Source organism: Brachionichthys hirsutus, chromosome 21 (genome assembly GCF_040956055.1).
Source record: "Brachionichthys hirsutus isolate HB-005 chromosome 21, CSIRO-AGI_Bhir_v1, whole genome shotgun sequence".
Classification (NCBI taxonomy): Eukaryota; Metazoa; Chordata; class Actinopteri; order Lophiiformes; family Brachionichthyidae; genus Brachionichthys; species Brachionichthys hirsutus.
Window position 1 is genome coordinate 5,289,348 of NC_090917.1, and position 24,248 is coordinate 5,313,595.

Genomic DNA, 24,248 nt, shown 5'->3' on the forward strand with positions numbered 1-24,248 from the left:
GCCCCTCTCGCCCATAGCAAGCAACTGATCTACAAGAGGATGGATGGATGGATGGATGGATGGAATCCCATCGCCTCACCTTTTTTGTGTATTATAATCCTAAAATCACTTTTGGTGATTTTTGTTGTCCAGTGAATAGACATAAAGCAATCTACTCTTGGCTGCATAATAATAAAGTTTTTGTTCCACCAAAAAATAATAGCAACTGAAATGCTGTGGCATGTCTCCAAATATGTATTTAAAATAGCTTATGTTTTAATGAGGCACTGTTTAAGCAGAGGTTTGACCAGAGGTCATGCAGGGTCCACTGCTTTGCAGCATCACGGGGGATTATAGGGTAACTTCTGCCACGCTGCTCAAGCATGACCTGAAGGCTCGGCCGCTTTCGACCTGAATAAAAGCAGTGAAGGAGGCTACTTTAATTCCCCATCGAAATTCAGGATGCAGAGCCAGTCTCTAATGTCTCTCTTTAAATGGTTAATTCCCCTTTCTACTCTCATATAAAAGTTTTATCCTTGGTCAAGCTTTAAATAAAATAAATGTCCTTCACCAGAGCCAAAATAATGAGGTTGAAGATGCATGAGTTGTTTGTTATGCAGTAGAAATTGATCTGCCCCACTTAGTGTTTCATACCCTATTATGGTAAAAATATGTCTGTGACACGACCTCTCTGTTTGTTTCTGTCTCTTGCAGGAAGGGCTCCAGTCAGCCTGAAGCGAAGGGTCACTGAGCTCAGACACTCTCTTTCTACTCATAATTAGACACACAGGGCGGGGAGGGGGGGGGGGGGGATCATAAACACAGACACCTCTGCAGGACACATACATTTATATCCACACACACACACACTCTGATACACTTGCCCTCCAAAGAGGATGAGGGAACCCTGGTGGTACCTGCTGGGCTTGTGCCTCCTGGCATGCTCAGCCTCCACCCACAGCGCCGCCAATCCCTTTGCAGGGCAGCAGACCCCACCAGACCCTTGCTATGACGACGCCGGTGCAGCCCGCCGCTGCATCCCAGAGTTTATCAACGCTGCCTTCGGCAAGGAGGTGATGGTGTCCAGCGTTTGTGGGAGGCCCCCGTCCCGTTCCTGCAGTGTGGTGGAGCGAGGCGACGATCGGCCCTCTGTGCGAACATGCCAGATCTGTGACGCTGTTGACCCTCGCCGTGCCCGCCCTGCCTCCTACCTCACTGACCTCAACTCGGCCCACAACCTCACCTGCTGGCAGTCGGAGAATCTGAACACCTCTCCACATAATGTAACGCTCACCCTATCGCTAGGCAAGAAGTTTGAGATCACCTATGTCAGTCTGCAATTCTGTTCGCCACGCCCTGAATCCCTGGCTGTACACAAGAGCATGGACTACGGCAAGACCTGGATGCCCTACCAGTTCTACTCCTCACAGTGCCGCCGTATGTACAACCGGCCAAACAAAGCCAGCATCACTAAGCAGAATGAACAGGAGGCCTTGTGCACAGATGGTCACACTGACCTCTACCCCCTTTCCGGAGGGCTCATTGCATTCAGCACTCTAGATGGACGGCCCTCCAGCAAAGACTTTGACAACAGCCCCGTCCTTCAGGACTGGGTGACTGTCACCGACATCCGCGTGGTCTTCAGCCGACCCCAGCTACCCCGGGAGTTGGGTCTGGGGGCCGGAAGCAACGGCGGAGGGAGGGACGATGACCCCACGGCGGTGACATCAACGTTGCCAACTTATTTCTATGCTGTGGGAGATTTCCAGGTGGGCGGGAGGTGCAAATGCAATGGACACGGATCCCGCTGTCTGAAAGACAAGGAAGGCAAGCTGGTGTGTGACTGTAAGCACAACACAGAAGGACCTGAATGCGACCGCTGCAAGCCTTTTCACTACGATCGGCCATGGCAGAGGGCCAACGCCCGCGAGGCCAACGAGTGTCTGCGTAAGTCTTTCCCTCCATGTCATTTCCTGTTTGCTTTTAATATATTTCAGCCCATCTTCTATGGAAAAGGCTGTCTGTTCCTCTTTGGTTGGAAGCGACGTAGATAGCTTACCGCCACAGATATCTCAACTCTATCTTTGTTATGTTGCTTTTGAAAAGTCAGATGCAAAATCCTTAAAACACTTGACATCAGTTCAGCTGCCATTGGAAAAAGAGCACGCATAAATGTCCGCTATGTTTTCAGTACTGTTCCTTAATGTGTCCCAGTCCCCTTCTTATGAATGAGGGAGGTAGTATTACTCTTCTGAATACATCTCAATGACAGACTGGGATTCGGATCGTCAGTCTTCATCCGATGACGTGCATTAGCATTTGAAATGTTTTTCGAAATGTCCATATCTTTGTTCTTGTCGAGCAGTCGTGACCCTTTCACCGCCCGTTTCCAGGATATGAGCGCAGCAATGCAAAAGCGGGCCAGCAAAGTCAATTTAGACACCTACACACAGGAAAAGAGGGGCTGTGGTAGAAGAAAAAAAAAAAGATTGACCTGTCGTTGACCGTCACAAGGGTAATTAAGAATGTTTCCAGAACCTTCTGGATGAGTTTGTGTTTATTCAGGTGAGGAGTTCTGGTAGTTCAGATTGGTTGAGCTTGCAACTTTGGCAATCCCCTCTAAAAATAAAAAAACGCTAGCACATTTCCCTTTGCATTTCCCATCAGCCTCCTCTATTTACTGCTCCTTTTGCAGGGAAACAGGCATGCTTCTCAGCAAAAATCATGCTTTCTGGACTTGTCTTTGAAAATGCGCTTTTTCACAAGCAAGTCTAAACAGTGGCTGACAACAGCTCGAGTCATTTGGCACACCGCTACAGCCAAGACATCCAAGAATGTTATTTGCCTGTGTTTGTTTTAACCTCAAGACATGCTCTGTAAAAGTCACCCAGACATACCCTGAAAGCTCGCCAAGTAACAGTATATCAATTTCCGTGTCAATTTTTGTAAATAGATCGTACTTGTATCGGATTAGCCTTTCTTAGAGAAAAAGGTTCTCGATGTGATATATAATGTTATGGCTGTAAATGTCGTGTTAGGCGGGAAATTGTTCTCTAATGTGTCAATGTTTCTTTTGTAGTCGTCTTCACAGCATTTCTCCTTCAGCAGAAATAGGCATAGGCGGAACTTAATTTAGGTAAATTATGCTCGTCATAAAAATTAGTGCGGACAGGAAAAAGAAAAGCCTTATTAAAAGATGCTGTCCCCATTTCAACTTTTTCCTGTAATGAAATCAAATTACATCCGGAAAGAAAAAAGCAGGTGCAGAACATAGAAAAAGTGTATTTATTTTAATACATAGCATCAAGAAAGTGCCAGATCTGTTTACTGGGGACTGGTGGTGACAGAGCCAAAGGCCATTTTAGCATTAGCTCGGCGAACGAACGCGTCCTTTCTCTCACTTTGAACTCTGTGACCTCCCAAAGCAACACTATCTTACTTTGGCTTCAATTCCAGCCTTGACGCCCTCGCTCACTGCACGGAGCTCACACATGCACACCTTTCCCCTTCTGCAACAATATCCTGTGAATCCCTAAGTGTGTTCTCACTCGCAGTCCGGCACAAGCTCTCTTTCCAATGTTCCATGTTTCTGAAATGTTACACCTACTTTCCATAGATCTTTTCTCAACGGGGTTGATATGTCACTTCCAGCCACAATTTCTGCACTAGGCAGCCCGACTGCTCCGGCCAACTCTGATGACCTAATCTCAGTGTTGATACAGGGTAGCTCGAGTCTTTTTCACATTGCACGAAATACCTGATCACACATCTGGGCACACCAAAAAGTCTGTCTCAGATGTCCCCAATTCCATGGTCCAAAAGCCTCTTTAAAGTTTATTCCGGTATGGTTCCAAATGATCCTCAGAGAGTTTTTTAAATTCCCCTCTAGTGTATATAAGCCAATATTCTTAAAATGTGCCCGCCCATTGTTGATTTCTATGCCTGCTTTTCTTTGTGAAACAAGTGGCGTTGGGATTCGGTGGCTGCCGTGTGAGTATTTAGACTGGGAATGTGTCTAACAATGGCAAGTTTCAGAGCCAAAGAGTCCCTGAGGCGTCGCTCGAGACTTCATGAGGCCCTTTTGGGTGTTTGGGTTAGATGTAGGGTCTGAGGGGGGCTGGGCTGAGGTTGTGATCCTTTGTTGGGTGGTGACAAGGTTAAGTTGAAGGGGAGGACTTAAGAGCAGGCAGATGTAGAACAGCCTAATAGTTTCACACCCCACCTCTGAGAAGTGATGTGCTTTCTAGGTGATTTCACCTCTTTTAAAAGATTTTTGTAAGGATTGTCTCTGAGTCCAGACTTGACACACACACACATTCACCCATCTGTCGCCTGCCTCTGTATGAATCCTGCCTCGAGACATCGGTTTACAGATCCCTGCTGGTGCAGTCAGAGAGGGCGGCCTCGTAAAGAAGCACGTCTGTTTGTATTGAGGGAGACGTGATGGGGGAAAAAGGTGTGATTTATCTTCCTGGAGGCAGAATGAGGAAACAGATGAGCAATAAAAAATTTGGTTATTGGTTGCGATGGAGCATTGGCACGGTAGATTTTGTAATGCCAATGCTTTATGTTGATTTAAAAAAATGTGCGACAGTGTGCCGTGCCATAACAGCGTGTATAAGACGGAGAGGCCTCTTGTGAAGTCAAGGACATTGTGACATCCTGAGTAGATGATCATTTATGGTGCAGGAGCTCTCAGCTCTTGGCTGTATGTGTGTGTGCAGTCATCTTGGACCCGTTTGGCCGCCACATCAAGCCGTTATATTCCGCATCCACTTTCTCCTCATTTGGACTCAACCTGCAGGAAGTCCAGAGTACTGCTCTGGGACGCGACGAGCGCAGTGCCAGACACCATCCATCCCTAATGGACCGGCCAAGCCAGGTCTGTTTCCCAGCACCGTGCCAGGCACACTGGAATGCATTCATGTAATTGCATCGAGGTCACACTAAGGCTGCCTCGACTGCCATGTATTTGCCAGAAAGGCAGGTGAGCTGCGGTTGTTAGCCGGGCCGGGCTGTCCTGCTTCGTGGTGGTGTTTGGGCGTGTTGTTTAATTTTTTAATGGTCCGTTCTGATATATTGAGACCAGTGAGTGATGCAGTATAATTTTTTTATAAACAAAAAAGGAGATTTATAGGAAATTAAACCAATAAAGCAAATAAGTGTACACTTTAGACTCTTATTGCACATCAGTTCATGTCATCGCCTGGTTGGGCATTTCTAAAATGAGTTATTGCTTCTAAAAAAAATAAAGTTATTACCTGTTATGTAATTCACGTTCTTAGATCATGTCTGCCGCATTAATGAACAAGCAGTGGCTTTTGAAAATGCGCTTTTACAGCAGAAGAACAGGCAGATATTGACGCAACAAGCCCGGAGCTCATTCAAACTATTTGCTGGCTTTACAGTTTTTGGTGTGTTCAGCCTCTGATTTGTGGAAACTATTAGCTGGAATTAAGGGGAATTTGACAGATGGGTTTGTATGTGCTACGAACACATGCTGAGGGACAATAACAGATATCTGTACAGAGCTGCGGAAACACCAGGAGCACGAATGTGTCCTCCCTTTCTCTCTCCGGTTGTTCCCCTCGCTGATGAAAGTGTATGTCGTTATTCGACACTCATTAGAATTTCAAAACAGGCCCCAATCCTTTCACACCATTTTCCCACCTCCTTGTCTTGTATCAAGGGCAAATGGAGGTCAGAACCATGTCCTTGTCATTTGTCAAGAGACATTTTAGACTCGGCGATTGATAAACGACCCCGTTCTGAAATAAAGACGGCCATGGCACAGATTGGATCATTTACAGTTTTTACTCAGGGTAGAGAACAAGTATCTAAACTGTCTACCAGTCTCTCAGAACTGAAGAAGCCTCTCAGATGAGATGTGAAACGTCTTCAATCAATCTTGGAAAAAGTCCAGTCGATTCTTCTTTCTTGCTCTCCGTGATTTACACGTATGTGCTTAAGCTTCTATTTTCGCTAATTGACTTAAAGACCCCACCGACCCCTCCCCCCTCCACCGCCTGTTGCCAGCGGCTAATAGAGAGCCGGCACTTCAATTACTTACGGCACAACGCAGGAGGAGATGTTTGTGCACATTTGTGTGTGTGTGCGTGCGCGCGCGTGTGTGTGAGCGCATGTATTTTAAGAGCTGGAAACCAAAGTAACTTCCTCTATCTGGCCTATTTGGTCAGTTTGATTGGTTTGCACCGTATAGCCGTGCAGCTTTGCTTTTATTCCCTCTGTCAGTATTGCAGCTCTGGTCTTTGGCCAAACCGCAAAGGATTGATGCATTTCTCATTCTGTGGAGCCACCCATAAAGGTCCTCTGGCAAGAAGGGGACACGGTGAAACAAACCTGAAGGACAGCAGAGTGTCCGATAACAGGGTTCAAACTCTGATCAGAAAGATGTACTGTGTGAGTGAGTGTGTGTGTGTGTGTGCATTTGGATCTCCTTGCATTTGTGCATGCGTGAGAGCCACATGTAATGCGATGTTACGTTTCATCCCCGTGCCAAAGCAAACCGGTGGAGCTGCAGTGCCCACCCCGCTCGCCCACAGATGGTAGCAATCACCTCCTGAGGTGCCGATCACCGCCGGCATTCTCTTCCGCTCTATCCTGGTGTAACTGACTCTTGTCAAAGATTAAGTCTCAGCTTCGACATTTTCCTGCCTGCTGCCTCTTCTTTTATTTCATGGGCTTTTCTCTGCTTGCTGAAATCAGACTTCAGACTCCAGGCCTCTGTGCCCTATTGCCTGAGGAAAATATGTGTATTTTGGCTACAAGCCGATGTTGCTGGTGGAAGCAAACTGTAGAGACCATAAGAAGAAATTACATGTTTTAACAAGAAGGGCAATTGACAGGAATGTGTGAGCGGACATTAACTGGTTTTCTTTCACTTTCTCAGACACGAGCCGTCTAACGAATCTGTTATTGGCACCATCTCTAAAATAAAAACCACACACACACATATGGACAAATTCTTTATTCCTTTGGCTTTACCTTATTTTCAAATACCGGTATATTGATTTGTTTAATTATCTGTTTGCTAGCAAATTACAAAATAAAACATAAACTACAGGATAGATTTTCATCAAGTCTGGAGGCTGACATCCTGATAAAATCTCTTTATTCTTTAAAACTGCAACAACCATTATATATGAAACGCTTCACGGATCTGGAGGAAGAGTGGAACATTCCAAAGAAGCGACACATTTTTTATTTTAAAATATAGGTCCTGATAAGTTGAATTTAAACTTCCTTTAAAATGATAAGAACCCTGGTTATGATCAGTAATGTATGATATGGATGGTGTTTGTTGGTTAGGTTGATCACTGGAGGGAGCTACATGTTCTACTGAGAGTCCATCTAGTTTCTATATTGACAAGCTCTACAGGAGTCCGGCTGTTCCACTGGTTGTTTTTGTGGCCAAACATAGTGTAGAATATCACGTTTTGACCCATCCTGCTTGTGACGACAGGATGGAAGAACAGCGTCAGTCATGCTTTTAATTGATTGTTAGTCTCAAGAGCTCTGATCATAGACACCATTATATCAAAGGATTCTCCCATCTGTTGTTTTAATGATGCTGGCGAGTTGCTGCAGCATGGCAACCAACAAATCCCATCATAAAGCTAGAAATAAGAATAAAAAAAATCTAATTTAAATAAAAAATAAGCCTAATTAAATCATTGCAGAAGTTTGTTTTTATGTGTTTATTATTATAATACTCTCCTCCTCGGTTTAACCGTTGACCTCTGATTTTACTGCTCGGTGTCGCCAATCATCAACCCAGGAATGCTTTAGTCTTTTTTTTTTATGTCTTCACTTAAAGCCCCTGCCCTGCAGACTGATCACAGACGAATCACAGACATTTTATTTTGTCTGTGCCTGTAGCGTTGAATTTGCATAGTAGTTCCAGCTGCCACTTTTTTATTTCTACGCCAGCCCAGGAATCACATGCATCCCTTCAGGGAAGACCTCATGGTTGCATGCATGCACTGCAGTAAATTGCCTGCGGGGTGGGGTGGGGGGGGGGGGGGGTACCAACTAAGGCAGGACAGAGATAACAATGTTTAGATGTGGGTAAGTGAAGTGGACCAGGGAGAGGGAACAGACCAACTCAACTCACCACTGACCCCCCCCCCCCCCCCCCCCCCTCAACATGGCAACCCTCCAGCCTAATCTTGTTAAAAAATCTTTCCCCGGCTGATGCCATCCAGAGAGAGAAAGAGGAGATGGAGGAAAGACAAGAGAGAGGTTTTGCATCCAGAAAATCACGGAGCGGCATCCAGTGAGAGTATTTGAAATGGGGCCCCGTGAAAGTAAGAGTAGAGAGGAAAGGGAGGCTTTGCAGAGAAGAGAAATGAAGGAGGCCCTCAGTTCAAAAGGACTCCCAAGAGCCGGCTCTTAAACCCACGGCGTGAGGCTACAACCGCAGAAACCAGTTAAGAGAAGGGAGAGTTGAGACATGGTGGTGAAGCTGGGAGTGAAAGATGCGTCTGTTTGGAAGAGGGAAGAGAAGCCACTTCATTACAAGTTAGAAGTTCCTGCTCGAGTCGCAGCACGGTCCGTGCAACACACACAGCTGGGCTGCAGGCAGTTTAGCCTCCTGTCAGTCGTCAGCTGTTCTTAAACCTTCGTCTCAGCCCGTTGTCTGCAGCTCATTAGTGCCTACAGACCCGGCAGCGTTTACATCTGTCCCATTCTGTTTGGCTGCTTGTATCTCTTTCCATGCGATCTTTGTCATTTTGTGAGCGGTCACTACCTCTCTTTGTGTGTAGGTGTGTAGGTGTGTGTGTATGTGTGTGTGTAGGTGTGTGTCCACACTGTAGGTTGCCTTGCCTCTATCGAGGAGCTAATTAACCGGGTGTGTGTCCCCCCCCCCCGGTGCCCTGAACAGGTGGCTGGAGGAGGCAGGCGGAACTCGACACAGACACACACACACGCATGATGGCAGGAGCCCATATTGCGGAGCCTGTTTGGCCAGGCAGGGACAGCACCCAGGGGGGGTTCAAACAGGTCTGGACCGCAGATTGGGGCCAAGAGGGCTGAGGTGGTGAAGGGAGAGCCCTCCAATTTTCAAGGAGCAACTTCAGCCATGGGATTTGGGTTTTGCTCAGGCATCCAAAATCAATTGGCGGTGCTCACCAGCTTGGCTTTGGTCGAACCAAAGGAAAAATGAGGGTACATTTATCCCTGACTTATGGAGGGGAACAGAGAGGCGGTGTGCGCTTGCATTTCATTCATTGAGCATGGTCTTTACAGGCCAATTTGTCATTCTGTAGCACACTTGACAGACGAGTCTGCGAACGCGCTCAGGGCAAATGTACTTACTGAGGCACCTGCTGTAAAAGCTGAAAGGTGTTCCCTCAAGTCCTTCTCGCTGGAAGTATTCCATGTCTGTCCCTTTTCTCAAAGAAGAATGGAATGAAACAGGTGCTTCCTGCAGAGCGTCGTCATTCTTTTCCTCGCATCATTATTTAAACCTTTATCCGTTGAGTGATTCAACAACAGCGTGATGAATCACATTTGCTTCACCTCAAAACTGGACAGCGACCGGTACAAAGGAAGTGCATTCTCTGGGCGATCACCATTGCCGTTGTGAAACACCCGCAGGTGCTTCTCTCTTGGCTCAAGTGGCTGTTTTTCATGAGCAGATAAGAATTGGTGCTTTTGCGACACGCTAGTGAGGCTTTCATGTGTTAATGAATTAATAAACGGCCTTCAGCGGCGTTCAGTTATCCCCGCGGAGTCTAATATGGGAGAGGGGAGCGCAGCGGTCATTGGGGGTGGCAGGTTGTTGGGGGAGGTGTGTGTGTGTGTGCGCGTGCGTGTGTGCAAGCACTTCAAAACAAACCCATAAACATTCCAGGATCTTCGGGCAGCTGCAGCTCCGCGGCTAGCGTAACTGCACGCCATAGAAAACACATCCATGCAAACACCTACTTTAGAGGCCATAAGTGTTCTTTGTGTCTCTGTGTGTTTGTTTTCCTCTAATATTTAATTTTCATTCATTCAGACTTTTTTTTTTCAGTCTGACACTGGAGCATTAGTATCGACAGAAACGAGTCCTCTCATTCTCTGCTGCAAAAATCTTGGCTGTTGTTCGAGCCAATCCAGCCGTCACTCCCACACATGCTAAATCATTTGAACTCCAGCTTTACGTTTTCGACTCTTGAACATTTCCTCTCTTACTTCAGACTTTGTTGGCTGATCTCCTTGCAAAGCAGTAAATCCCAGGAGATGCCTTTCGAGTGCCGCCGGTGCCTCGGTCAGGGAGAAAACGTGATCCGTTGCTTTCATGCTCGACTACAAGGAGTTAAAGGACACAAGTGCTCACAGCTGTGTGTGTTTGAGATGCTTGATCATAATCATAGTCCCCCCCCCCCCCCCCCCACCTTTGTCTCCCCTGCAGAGACTCAGCCACTCCGCTAACTGCTTTGTTCTTCATCCATTTCGCCCACAGAAGAAGTTGGACAGGGTGTTCCGCTGTTCTAATACAAGTACTAATACTAGATACAGAACCGGCAACACACGGAAAGCAAACCGCTGCATTGTCAGAATATTATTTAAATAAAGCTTCCTTTAGTGCCATCCCATCACGATGCTTCAGATGGAGCAAGGTCATCTGTGTGATCCAGATGTGTGTCTTCGCCATGTATTATATATTTGGACCCGATTGTGGGTGCCTGTGAACAGTCCACAAAAACACATGTGTATATATATATATATATAAAGGGCCCCTTTAACATGCAGAGAGGGCATATAGGCACCGCAGGAGTTGAGGGGGTCAGTGACTCGCTCGAGGGCACCTCGGCGGTGCCCTGGAGGTAGACTGGCCCCTCCCCGGCCACCAGTCCACGTGCCATGTATTTGTCCGGTTCCCAACCAACTGAGCCACTGCCTGTCTGCCTAAAAACATGTTGTCAGAAGTGGGATTCGAACCCACGCCTCCAGAGGAGACTGCGACCTGAACGCAGCGCCTTAGACCGCTCGGCCATCCTGACTGTAAAGGCAGCTTTAGAATTGGCTTCTGGACCCTCCTGCCCACCAGTCATTCTGCAGCACAGAAAGACATGCAGGCGAATACATCAAGGCCTCTTCTAGTCCCAAGAGCAGGTCTGTGTACTGAGTCCCTGTTTTATCTTATTCCACTCCAAACATCCATTGTTATTGCCTTTTTCTTCAAATTCCAGATTCAAGTTAAATAATATCACCATCTGTTGTGATCCCCTAATAATCCTCTCCTGTCATAACTGTTGAAATGTTCGGCCAGGCAGCTCTGCCGTTCTTTACCTCTTTCTAATTCATCTGCGGGTCACTTTGAACCGGAGCTTAGCTCTGCAGCAATCATCTTTGAAGTCACGGCCAAGTCTTCAGGTCCCCCGGTCTGACTCTGATTTAGCCGGCAGACTCTCTGAATCAGGCTCTAACGCAAACACGTACGGGGCCGGTTTCTCATCAGGCTTCTCGAACGCAGGCCCCTGCGATCAGAGCGAACAGAGCGCGTGGGATCAGTGTAAAGAGTCAGAGCCAGGAAGGCAACCACTGGGTGTTCAAGTGGGATTGGTTGGTAATGAAGAGACATATTCTCACGTCGCACGTCCCATATATTGCGTCCCCGCCTCATTTAGAAGACGGCGGTCTCAAGCCCATTCCTTTATCTGGATGAGCCGCGCCTTTAATAGATCCTAGAAGTCTTTACTCATCAGTGATTCATGAAGCTTGCGTCTCTCTTTCGTGTGATTTAATAACTAATGGGCTGAGAGAAGCCGAATTCATTAATTATGAAAATGGAGAAAATGAGCTCTGCAAAGATCACGTTTGATTGATGAGTTCTGGAGCAGCAGCCAGGCACACAGCTGCAGCGTAGATTATAAACCACTTACTGCTTGCCTTACTGGAAAATGTCTCCCTGCTCTCTGGCGATGTGCACAACATATAGGTTTTACCGCAACGTATGCTTTCAAGTTAAATTTGGGTGTTTTTCTTTTCTTCTGGGAAATACACTCTGAAGATATTACTTCACCTGATCTCGTTTTCTAATGGGATTAACGTTCTTCTTCTGTCTGCAGCGTGTAACTGCAACCTCCACGCCCGGCGCTGCCGATTCAACATGGAGCTGTACAAGCTGTCGGGGAGGAAGAGCGGCGGGGTCTGCATGAACTGCCGCCACAACACGGCGGGCCGCCACTGCCACTACTGCAAGGAGGGGTTTTACAGGGACATGGCGAGGCCGATTACTCATCGACGAGCTTGCAAAGGTGAGAGTTATCACGTTTGTCAGCATTCAAGTTCCCCCGTTCTCCCTCTGCTATAAGAAAAAAAGAAAAAGAAAGCAAGCACTCTGTTTACAGCATATAACGTAAAGTAGCAAAAATAAAAAAGCATGTTTATTTACACAAAAATGTCACAGATTATCCGTTTGGCCTTTCATTTGGCAAAAAGCAACAGTAACTGTTTATAAAATGTTCAAACAAAAGCTGATTGAGATGCTGTAGAAGCACAACGATACGTGCGTGATTGTGCCATTTCTGACAAAAAAAAGTGTAACGAGTTTAACCGAAGGAGTAATAAGTTATGATTGGAAACGAGGTCGGTCACGGGTACCGCCCACTGAAATATGTCAGCGCGTCCGACGAGACGTGCCGTCGAAACGGGGAGCAAATCGACACGTCGCCTGAAGCTTTTCTGGCTGTCCCACCAAATACTGCTCCGTACCGCACACCACATGATAGAATGGCTTGACCTTTTCCCATGGAAACAAATATTTTTACCCCGTTATTATTTCACATTTGCAGCAAATATGCTTCATCCTGATATTATGCTGGAAGCGTTTCTCTCCTTTTTCTGAACTCATTGCAAAACAAACAACACCACCGGTTTCCCGTGCCCGGAAGAAAATTCAAATCAATAGCAGAGAGAGGGAATGTTTTTGATTTTCTTGGTCCTGATGAAGGTAAAGAATCCCTTCCAGAACTTAAAAAAAAAAAAAACTGCATTTGCCAATGTTCATGATCTGTGATGATCTTTTGGTCAAAGTTTCATGGCGAGAACGTCCCACTGGCTCCGGCTCAGTTTTCCCCGTGCAGCCGACCCAACCCGTAACCAAACACCGTGAGGTTAGGAATGGCATGATATTAGTTGCACCAAGATGTCGAGTCATACATCATATAATGGCAAAGTTCCACGCCGATTTGGCCACATACCTTAAACCTCGAGTCATTTGACCTGCTGCTGACAGAAGGAGCTCTGCTTGGATCCCGACAGGACATCAGTTTGGAGATCTGTTTCCCCGTGTGCCAATTGTTCCCTCCTTTTTTCGATTTCCTGAAGTGTGATCATCTCACAGACACGCACAGACTCCCTCACACCACATTAGTCCTTATCAAGGCCTCTGGATCAGGTGGTCAGCAGCCTATCGCCTTCAACGCGAAGGGCCCAGATGTAACAAAAATCACGTCTGAGAAGCAAATTGAGAGCCGCTGGCTCGACAATTGATCAGAAAGATTCCAGCGCCTTTGAGGAGTGGCGATTTTTCCTTTGGCTCGGCCCTTTGTCACTTTTTTTTCACCAACACATTGTTTCGTAACCTCCATCTCTTCCTCCTCTCCAAGCGTCTGGGTTTTCTCTCCCTGATTGGCTAAAGGCCTTTGAAACATTTGCTTTTTCTCTGCCTCAATTGCCGGCAGCCGCTAATAGGACAAATATCCATGTCTGTTTCTAAACCTGCTCTGTAGATAGGTGAAGAGTGACCACCGTCCTCCTGCCTCCGTCATTACAGTAGCATTGATAAAAGAGATTTTTTTTTTTAAAGGCCAGGGCTTGCCAACACAAACCACTTGGCCTTCCGTCTCCAATGTGTGTTTGGAACAGGGCATGAAGAAGGGCATGAGCACCAATGGAGCAGAACCAGAGGATCAAGATTTGAATCTGTCCCCGAGAGGGCGGCGCTGCTCCATCGACACCGTCGGCTTATTGGTCCTATTTTCCCCACATCTCGACCCCTGAAGCAACGTTTTGTTATGAACCGAATGTCATCAGCGATATCAGCAAGGTTTCTGCTATCCTGCTAAAGGATCTGAAAGATAACAGACTTGCGTTTAATACCCCCCAAAAAAGTATATCCCAATCAGATCAAAATCAGATTGTGTTAAATCCAAATAATTCCCAGCAGGAAAGGATAACGCAAGGCAAGCCACAAAGGTAACACGAGAACTAAAGAGCTCCAATTTGAAGGCATGAATTATTCTAACAGGCGCACAGATTGGGACACCCCCCCCCTCCCCCCTCTCCATCTCCCAGACTGCATAGAAAAGCGTGGATTTCATCATTTATATGAGCGAACAGCCAACAGAACGTAACTGACTGTTAAAAACATATTAACGGCAAAGGGTGCTTAATAACACACTGTGCAAATGAGGCCACAACTAATAACAGCTGACAAAGAGCAGTCCTGGTAAGGACTTCAGCCCATATGCACACACACACACACACACACACACACACACACACACACACACGCACGCACGCACACACATGCACAGAGCGCCGCGGATCTGTTAAACAGAGCAAATGCCTGTCAAATGACTACAAATCCCAACTCAGTGCCTGTCACATCTGCGAGCACAAAAGGCTTGAAAAGTCATCAACCTCTGAGGACGTTTTTATTGCTTCTTAACTGGTCAGAGCCCCCCCCCACCCCCCTACACATAAAAAACTTCAGAGGAGAGCTGGGGGGTTGGAGGTTGACACCAGCCGCCCCCATCGTGCCTCTTATTGCCCATTCAGACCTGGAAGTTGCTGCTTGTTTACTGGACAGTGTTGACATTGGAAGGAAACCGCGATCATTGTTTAGAAGGGAAGCGAGAGCGTCTGGCGTGACTGACTGACCGAGACGGAGCAGATCGAGTTGATGATTTCTGCCGCTCGGTGATGAGAAGGGAAAACAATGGCCGCATGTCTTGTCAGACTTGTGTCAGACACATTGTATAACCAGGGCGGCGGGGGGGGGGGGTCCTTCATGGACTCCATTTTGCAATCAAGAATGAACCGCAGATCTTTGCAGATATTTCTTCTTGATACAGCCAGCATGTTTGCACGTCTTTAGAAATGAAAGGCAATTGATTGATTCGTCAGCCCATTAATCTGTGTGAATGATAAAAGATCCGAGGATGTAATCGATCCAGCGTGTGAGTCTGATCAGCTGGGTTTCATTACGCCGCTCTGCACAAACTCAAGGATTCACATGGAGCTGCAGCGGAATATAGTGGCACGGACTTGAAGGTTACCAAGTTGGTACAGAACAACTGGCCACGCAAAGACCCCTGACCGGACCTCTAATAGCCGACATTTGTCTCCTGGAGGTCAGAAGCTCTTCATCACAGCTTCGCTTTTCTCGGTCCTGGTGCACGGCTCAAATGGTGGGGATTTTGCACGGACGCTGAAACATCAGATTTACGTCTCTGTGCGCAGCTTCAAACAGAGCGGCGCCACTTTGACACCTGTGGACCGGTCGGCCCGGCCGGAAAAAGGCAAACGTGTTTCTGAAGATCTGAGCTGCAGTTAATCCCCGCTGCCAGACACACACGATTACTCTTAGGGTCACTTTCAGCCATTTAAACTCTCTTTTTGTTGGCCCTACCGACAGGTGGTATAGGATCCTCAGGCCCCCCCCCTCTGTTGTAGTGGCTCGAAGATGCCGGGCATAAATAAATATATTTGCAGTTGCGTCGAGTGGTGGTGCCACCGGCTGTCTTTCGCACACTGTTGGGTTAAAAGGTTTTCCCCAAAGTGTAATTTTGTAATATTCTATTAAACAATTAGAACTATTATGGGTTTTTTTTTACTCGTCTGCACCTGCTTTAAAAGGTTTAAAAGATGGCGGTATATTTCTTAACTCTTTTTGTACTTGCAAATTTGGAGTGAAATCAGTCAGTTTCATCCCGTCTACTCAGCGTCTTGAGGAAATGTCGAAGTCTTGAATTGATAAATGACTGATTTGTTCATCTGATTGGATTGCATGACAGAGACGCCACAGTTTGGTTGGATTCATGGTCATTTATGACGCGTGGACTCTGCTAAAGTGCTGTGTCTGTCACTCACAGCTCCTCTCCAGGCGTCTCCTTCTCTTCTCACACTCCAGTATCCATTATTTCAGTTATCCCTGTCCTTGTCATCCTCTTTAACATCTTGTAAAGCGCTCTTGGAAGGTTTCGGAAGAACACGCCAGCTCTTTAACAGCTCCTTAACCCCCCCCCCCCCCCAAAAAAAAGGGCCAACATTGCTGAAGAGATTTTCGGTAACTTAGGTTAGAACCAACAAAACTCTTAAAGGATTTGCTAGAATGAGGTGACCGTAGCGTTGCTGGTTGCTGTTGGCATTTCCTGGGGATCGAATGAACTTTCAGGAAGTGATGAAGCAGCACTTGTGCACCACCTTAGCGATCGGCTCACCTGCTGCCTAAGAATAAAAAGATTAAAAAGATCCCCTACCCTGCATAGACTCAGCCAGTTGCATGTGTTGCCTTGACAACAGGTTTTTGATGAATTATCTCTCTCTTTCTCTTCTCCCTTTTTTTAACAACCTTCCCGATCCCCTTCACACCTGTGCCCGCCCCAGCCTGTGACTGCCACCCTGTGGGCGCAGCGGGCAAGACATGCAACCAGACCACAGGCCAATGCCCCTGCAAGGATGGCGTTACGGGCATCACCTGCAACCGCTGCGCTAAGGGCTACCAACAGAGCCGCTCACCTGTGGCCCCCTGCATCAGTAAGTCCCTCTCTCTCTCACACACACACACACACACATGCACACACGATTAACAATGAGTGACAACACAATTGTCGCCTGGTGACATTGTGAACTTGTTTGTGAGGGTTTTTTTTCTCTTCAATCGATGAGACACTGACAGGTTCCATGGTGAAAAACATCACATAACAGAAGGCATAAGACGCAGTTACAATAAAGTCACGGACCACTCCTACAGCAGCCCGTATTCCAACCAGAGACATTACAGCGTAATTGAAAGCACACTTACTTGTAGCCTGAAGTCTTTCTGGCGTTCTGACAGGCGCACTCAGCCCAGTCCGTGCACGACATACTCAATATACTGAACATGCATTGTGTGGCTTTGCATGGTTGCTTAAAATTAAATGATCATTTCATTGCAAACACAACCCAGATGTAATGTCAAAACTGTCAAATTGTAAATCAGTGGAGAGCAGGTATTGTGAGAACTTGGTTACTGTTGTTTTACTCGCTGTCAGTAGCATGTAGGGTGTGTGTGTGTGTGTTCTACTTGCCACATATGCATGTCTGCTACATCAAAATGTTTAATTTCCTGTGACAATTGTGTATGTGTGGCTGTGGATTATGAAATTTGCCAGTCGCCCAGCTGTAGAAGAGATCAACTTTCCGTCACATTTTGAGCCAAGGCCTGTGTGCACACTTTGCTCACAAGACAACCACCACCAAAGCAGACTGTGTGTGTGTGCCCAGTGCCCCACCGAGCGCCGCCACATTGTGCCACATGCTGCCGTGTTGTTTTTATCACATGGAGCGGATGGCAAATGGAGGAGAAACCAAGTTGCGGACGCTCGTTTCAGTACCACTGAACAGGCAATGAAAGAAGCCGTGTGTGTGTGTGTGTAGGTGTGTGTGTAGGTGTGTGTGTGTATTTGAGCGGCAGAGTTCGTAGAAATGTTGTCAAACTCAAAATATGTAGAAGATGCATTTTTGAGAAGTGTGTCATCAACCTTTTGATGCTGCAGAGTTACAAATCCAATTCTCCAGGAGTAAAAGAAGATGTTTGTTAAATTGTTACAGGCCTCAGTAAAAATTTCATCATTATGTTTATAGCTAAAATTTATTTTGCAGAATGTGGGTCTTGGAAGGGCTACAAACCTTGTTGTTGTTAAATTCAGATTTTATTTATTTTTTTACTGACATCAGATTTGGTTATCTTGATGGTTTGCAAAAGTGATCTGTATCGAGCACTAATGTAAACACATCTCTCCTCTGAAATGGCATGCATTTGCACATTTAATACACTTTGCATGAGTCACCTGCATAAATCAAAAACCCCAAAAAATACGTCTTCTTTTTTTTTATGCCGTGCTGCTGGTGCTGGGCGATGACAACAGCACTCGTGTATGTTTCCAAAGCTAAAAGCCTCATTAGGATCCATTACAAATAGAGATAATGACATTTGCGTGTGTCAATATGGCTTAAGGGTGGGTATCCTATACCGCCTACTGGGGCTCCTGGACCCCGAAACAGAAGACAAGCCTCTTAAGCAGCCCAATTAGCGTGACGGCAGCAACCCTCATCTGAATGATCCTTTCATCATCTGTGTCTTCACACGATGTGGCCACGGGGACACAGAGACACGAAGTCCCCTCTTGCAGCTGCTCCTGTCTTCACAAAGCTCCATACCCTCGTCTGTTTTTGTTGGCGGAGTGTCCATAAATTCAGACACAACTGCTGCTTTGGCCTCAAATGAAGCTTTCCGAACCCCCCCACCCCCCCCACCTCCCGCCAGCACACTCCCATGTGCTTGTTTTAAACATCAACATCCAAATCCAATCAAAAGCAGATCCTCTGGGTGCATGTGACGCCAGCATCCAGTAAACTCTGTTTACGGTAACAGCAAAGAGCCCTTTATTAGCATTAGCAATTGTATTGGAAAGTCGCATATGATTAGTGGGAGAATTCCTGGAGGAATTCCACAAGGTGCTTTTTGGAGTAGCCGGCGGGCACAGCGAGGGGGGGGGGCTGCAAAACGTCTCAAAACGATCCAAGCAAAATGGTTGCCTTGCCGTCCGTCCATCTGTCTGTCTGTCCGTGTTTGCATGTAGATGGCACAGCAGTGTCAACCCAGCATCTGCTAAGGGAGGGGGGGGCGGGACTAATCTGGTGCCGCCACCTTTCCAATTTCATCAGCGTTCCAAAAGAGTCGACTCAGCTTGTGCTCCGACTTTAAGTGGCCTGACTTCTTTAGCCTGGATCGTGGGATTGATTGAAAACGTAGATTTGGTCTTTCGTTATTTCTTCCACTTCTGCTCTCCTAAGAGGTTTCACTGGATTCTCAAACATTCGGGTGAAGCCTCCACATTAGTCCGTGGAATGCACGGTTTATTTGAGCCTGCCTTCCCACTCAGCACCAATAAACAACCCTGTCAGGCTGTCATTGTTTATCTGCCGTGCCTGTTTGCAACCCCCCCCCTCATGTGCGTTCTTGTGCGTAGCCGACACGTGTTACAATCCGACCCTAATGCACAACAAGCGTGGCGTTTTTTTATTGAAATTCAAAACTAAGTTTACCTCCCTGTTCCCACTGTTTGGAATTGCCTTGAATTAATTCTAACATCTTATTGTATTTTTTTTCTTGGACCACACATGCATTCTTAGCAGGCCTACAACCAAATCACTTAGATCATACTTAAAATGTCTGGATTTGCATCTACTCAGTGAAATAGCTTTGCCTTTCTTGTGTTGCATTTCAGAAATCCCAGTGGTCAACCCCACAGCTGTGGTGAGCAGCACGGAGGAACCAGCAGGTTAGTGTGCGCTCCTTTCACCTCGCCCATAAGCACCACTGCTTTATGAGAGGAACAAAAACTTACTTTTCATATTTTTTGGGGGGAGCAGAGTTTTGAGGTGTGGAATAAATATTAATGAAGGGTGGGTCCCATCTTTTTGAAGTCCGGCAAAAAGAATGAGTGCGCTGGGACCGACAGCATTTTTCCATTGTCTTAAAAAGCTCTGCCCTTGGCACGGTTTCTTCCACGTCTCACTTCAGCTTCGTGCAAAGCTGAGTTCGAAATGTGGCTGCAGCTTTAGGGCCAACTCCATTAGATAGGCAGACGATTAGTTAAAGTTCAGCAGGGAGACAAAGCTTTCAAACAACTCGGGAAATTTCTTCAGCTTCTCTCTCTGTCCACTGTATGTTTTGGTCCCTGTATTTATTTGATTGCCGGTGTTGATTTGGAAATGTTGATCCATTAGGGAGCTTTTGAGAAATGTCATCCTTCAGGCTGCAGATTGCACCTCCCACTTAGCCACTGATTCTTCACACCACTGTTCACAACGTAACTGGTTTTTGTTTTATCTGCGTTCCTTGACAAATCATAATTTTGTCATAATGGTGACTACAGATCACACTGATTTGTGGATTTCTTTCATTTAAAGGTTACATTTGCAGTCGCAGTATGAAAGAATGATTTGTAGGTTTAAAGATGCCTTCAATGACTCGCATTGATTCTATTGCTATAGAATGAATGCATTACTTCATATTAAATGAATTGTTTGAATCTAATTGTGCTTTTGTCAAGAATTGGACTATTTACACCGCTCACATCTGCACAATACGTTAATTAGCTGAGCAAATTAGCTTAGCTTAGCACAATAACAAGAGAAAATCCAAATGGAAATGAAGCAACAGACTGCTGTACTTGCACTTATCGCACAGACATAAACGGGTCAAAGAGGGCTATAGCTGTATCGTATACGATTTTCTGCATGAATTCAAAACTGTCTAAGTATTTCCTTCAAAATAAATTTTCTCACATTTACACTCTCTTTTCTTGCATTAACCTTCTTCTGCTATTTCCTCATTATTTTAGCGTCTGAGCCTTTTATAAAAGAAAAAACAAAACTTCACAGTCCAGTCCTTTTTGTGTGTGTGTGTGTGTGTGTGTGTTTACGACTACCCTGGGAAAATGTTACTGGATCCAAGTACACAACCGTTGCTCACCAATTCAACTCATCCAAACGCACCGCAGCGTCCCCCTCACATCTTTCTCCTTCCTACGCTACCACAGAGTGCGTTTCTCCGTCAGAAATCTAAGGCCCCAAAATGTTTTTGTCTAAGGGGCGTTGGATGCAATTTGTCCTTGTCATGGCACAGTGAGAGGGGCCTGAGGGAAGGAGGGCATCTCGAGCCCAGGAGCCAATTGGGAATGTTTTCATTGGGCTGGTCTTCTGGGTCAGTGGTCGATTCACCAGCAGCTTTTCCAGGTGAACAGCCGGCAGTAAGTGACTCTTCATGGGAAAACATACACTCTAGCCCAGCCAACACTTCACCACTGATACCTTTAGGCCAGCCACCGTGTACCACACACGCAAACAATGATGGCGCTCTAATGAGTTCCATGCACGTCCCATAGAAAAGCATGCCTGTCGCAGTTGCAAGCACACTTACATGATAATGATCTGCACATGAAACCACATGCTCGCCCATAATGAAAAAGACCTTAAGCAAACTGCAGTACGATGCGTGGCCTCCATCTGTGAATCATGTACAACAACACATACCTATTCACAAATCCACTCACAAAGCACACCTCTGCCCCCGTCCACATCCACACCTCCACTCATCGATTTCTTTTTTACGTTGCCATGTCTTGACGTTATTGGAAGCTGCCATCTGCTCTCTCTTTCTTCCTTTCTTTCATATTCTCTCCTCTCGCTAATAAAATCCCCAGCGCTCTGATATACAGCCAAACCTCCCGGACATTTTTACGGGCTCCTCGGTCCCCCGTTTCTTTCCTCCTTCCATTGCTCCCCCCCTCCGCACACACACACACACAAAATGAACGATGTAACACCCCTGTTCTCATGGAACCCACAAAGTGTAATTTTTCTCTCTCACACTTTTTTATTTTTTTATTTTATTGGAACATTTCATTTCCAGCAAATTTATCCTGTTTGCTTTGGGACGAAATGTGAATGAACGGTTTTCCATCTGAAGGCAATGAGGGGCCCAACAGCAGATACAAGATCATTTACCAGCATGTGATTTTTTTCTGTGTCATGCCCTGATGTTCCAAACAAGCAACATGGACAGATCCTCGTGTCTCTTCACTGAATCGTAGTATTCATACTGAAACATGAGCATCCTCTGCATCGGCTGTTATTTTTTGACCTTCTCATACTTTTGTCGTTGCCATTAGTGCATCCAACATCTTACAATTAAAACTTTATTTCATTTCGCCTTTTTTTCTTTTCTCATTCCGTCTTTTCCTGACAAATAGGAAATGCTTTTCACGATTCCAAAGAAATAAAGCTTTTATTGTCAAAACAAATCATTCAGGATCACACAAAACAAACCATTTGGATATATTACTTGCATGTGTCTGATTCATCTCCAACTTTCGTGGTCCGAAGGAAGTGTTGCTCTCACAATCTTTTTTCAACATCACTCCACAAATATTTCAATTTTTATTGGAAGGATCAATTTTTCTTTGGGTTGAAGTTAACATTTTTTGGGCTGAAAAGTGAGGAGATGGGAGTTTGTGGTGAGTGAGGTAGTTTCTTCAAAGCCTAGAGCAATAAATCAAAGGTTGAATTGTTTCCAGTGCAGTTTCCAAATTTGTGTAGCTTTGCGAAGATGGGTCGGAAAAATGCTCGGAGATAAATAGTCTTAGACAGTCGATCAAGGCCAGAGATGAGCGGCATCAGTCATGCAGGATGTCTATTATAGCCCTCACAATCATTGCAAAACACCTCATCACTGGTGGCCCCGCCCGTAATTGGTCAACAGAGATCATCAATGTGGTGTGGTCTCAGGCGTCACCTTGGCAGCCAAGGTCTATCCACACACATCCAACCATGACCTGCTTCCATTACGCGCTGCCTTTCCTCAAGATCCGAGAAAACATGTCAAAGTGAACTCTTTTATTGCTCTGCTGCAGGATACTTGACTGGCCTCACAGCTCCGGCTGCTGCTGGGGTTCCATGTGCGATTTGTCCAAATTGGTGCCGTGTTTGTCGCTGCCTTTGGCTCCATTGGTGCAAAGATGGGTGTAAATATGAGAACAGTTGCCACAAGGGTATACAAGCAAGCACCCACATGTAGAAACAGGCACAGGGGGATTTATTGTGATGCGTTTGGGTGCGTTTATTGGCGGTTTCACACTATATTACAGTTTAGTCACACAACCTTTGCACGACAGATGTGCTAGTTGCTATTTACGTGCTCCGTGAGCCCCACGTAATGTGCAATGAAATGGTGCGAAATGGTCCTAAAATGTAACCGTATGGCAACAGCTCTGAATCCAAGTGTGTAAGTGTCCTTTATGTGTGTAATGTGTATGTCAGACGATCTGCGATGTTCGTGCCGGCAGGACTGAACGACGGCTGTTTTTGCTTTTGCAGATTGTGAGTCTTACTGTAAACCAGTGAAGGGAAACCTGAAGATCAACATGAAGAAATATTGCAAGAAGGATTACGGTAAAACTGTAGCCTTAATCATGAACCGTGAAAATGGAGAGTGTTAAGACTGTCGGACTAAGCCTATTTATTATTTTTGTGTTTATTTATTTTTGTCCTCAGCGGTCCAGGTGAATGTGCTGGACATGGAGACGGTGGGGGATTGGGCCAAGTTCTCCGTCAACGTGGTATCCGTGTACAAGAGCCGCGGCGAGCCCTTGAAGCGGGGCGACAACATCCTGTGGGTGCACATGAAGGACCTCGCCTGCAAATGTCCAAAGATCCAGATGAGCAAGCGGTTCTTGGTGATGGGTGGCAGCGATGGCGCTACGAGCGCAGGCACAGGAGTCGGGCCGGGGGCCGGAGCCCCCAGTCCAGGGGCGGAGCGCGTGGGCCTAATTGCTGATAAGAACAGCCTGGTGATCCAGTGGAGGGACGTTTGGACAAGACGCCTGAGGAAGTTCCAACGCAAAGAGAAGAAGGGGAAGTGCAGCAAAGCATGATGGGAAGGCAGTCCTGTCTCCCCCTCCACCCCCCACATTCATGAAACCTCACCCAGTGACCTCTCACCCCTTCCCCCGAACCTATTGTCTTATCCATCACGGGAACTCTGCACATTAGAAGACTGCATGCACCCTACCTGTTTCAAGGACCTCATGTTGTGCATATTGTATAATTATTTTCACTTTATTTTTCACGTTTTGACTTTGTTATGTCCGTTGTCTTTTTTTTTTTTGTCCAATTGGTTTGCCTTAAAAAGGGACCATTAAAAAGGGTATGAAGTGTAAGACAGTAGCAGACGCCATTCCCTCCCTCGACGACGACGACAGCGGAAATGTCCACTTTGTCACCAAACTCTGATGCCCCCCCACCCACCCCACCCCACCCCAGCTCATGTCCCGCCACACTACTCGGCTGCGATCTTTCAACAACGGAACAAGTTGCAACAGTTGAACAAGCTTGGCCTCCTCGCAGCTCTTTGCCGAATCAAACGCCGCCTGGGTCAGCCCGGGCTGTCCCGCCTGACCACTTCCGCCTTTTTCCTGTTAAAG

The 24,248-nt window shown here is 46.4% G+C and overlaps 1 protein-coding gene and 1 non-coding gene across 2 annotated transcripts; one reads left to right on the plus strand and one right to left on the minus strand.

The window, feature by feature from the left end:
- Positions 1 to 875: 875 nt before the first annotated feature.
- On the plus strand, positions 876 to 23,699 carry ntn2 (netrin 2). The gene is made up of 6 exons (XM_068754491.1): positions 876 to 1,926; positions 12,060 to 12,248; positions 16,606 to 16,755; positions 19,491 to 19,544; positions 23,143 to 23,217; positions 23,320 to 23,699. The coding sequence occupies exons 1-6, from the start codon at positions 876 to 878 to the stop codon at positions 23,697 to 23,699; spliced, it is 1,899 nt and encodes a 632-aa protein (XP_068610592.1).
- Positions 10,909 to 10,991, minus strand: trnal-cag (transfer RNA leucine (anticodon CAG)). Its single transcript has one exon. It is a non-coding gene; the product is annotated as a tRNA-Leu (tRNA).
- Positions 23,700 to 24,248: the final 549 nt, after the last annotated feature.

Bases quoted from the DNA above. Each gene is read 5' to 3' on its own strand.
- ntn2 (XM_068754491.1), top strand. From the start codon at position 876: ATGAGGGAACCCTGGTGGTACCTGCTGGGCTTGTGCCTCCTGGCATGC. The intron at 12,249-16,605 runs GTGAGAGTTATC...TGCCCGCCCCAG, and splicing joins TCATCGACGAGCTTGCAAAG to CCTGTGACTGCCACCCTGTG. The intron at 16,756-19,490 runs GTAAGTCCCTCT...GTTGCATTTCAG, and splicing joins ACCTGTGGCCCCCTGCATCA to AAATCCCAGTGGTCAACCCC.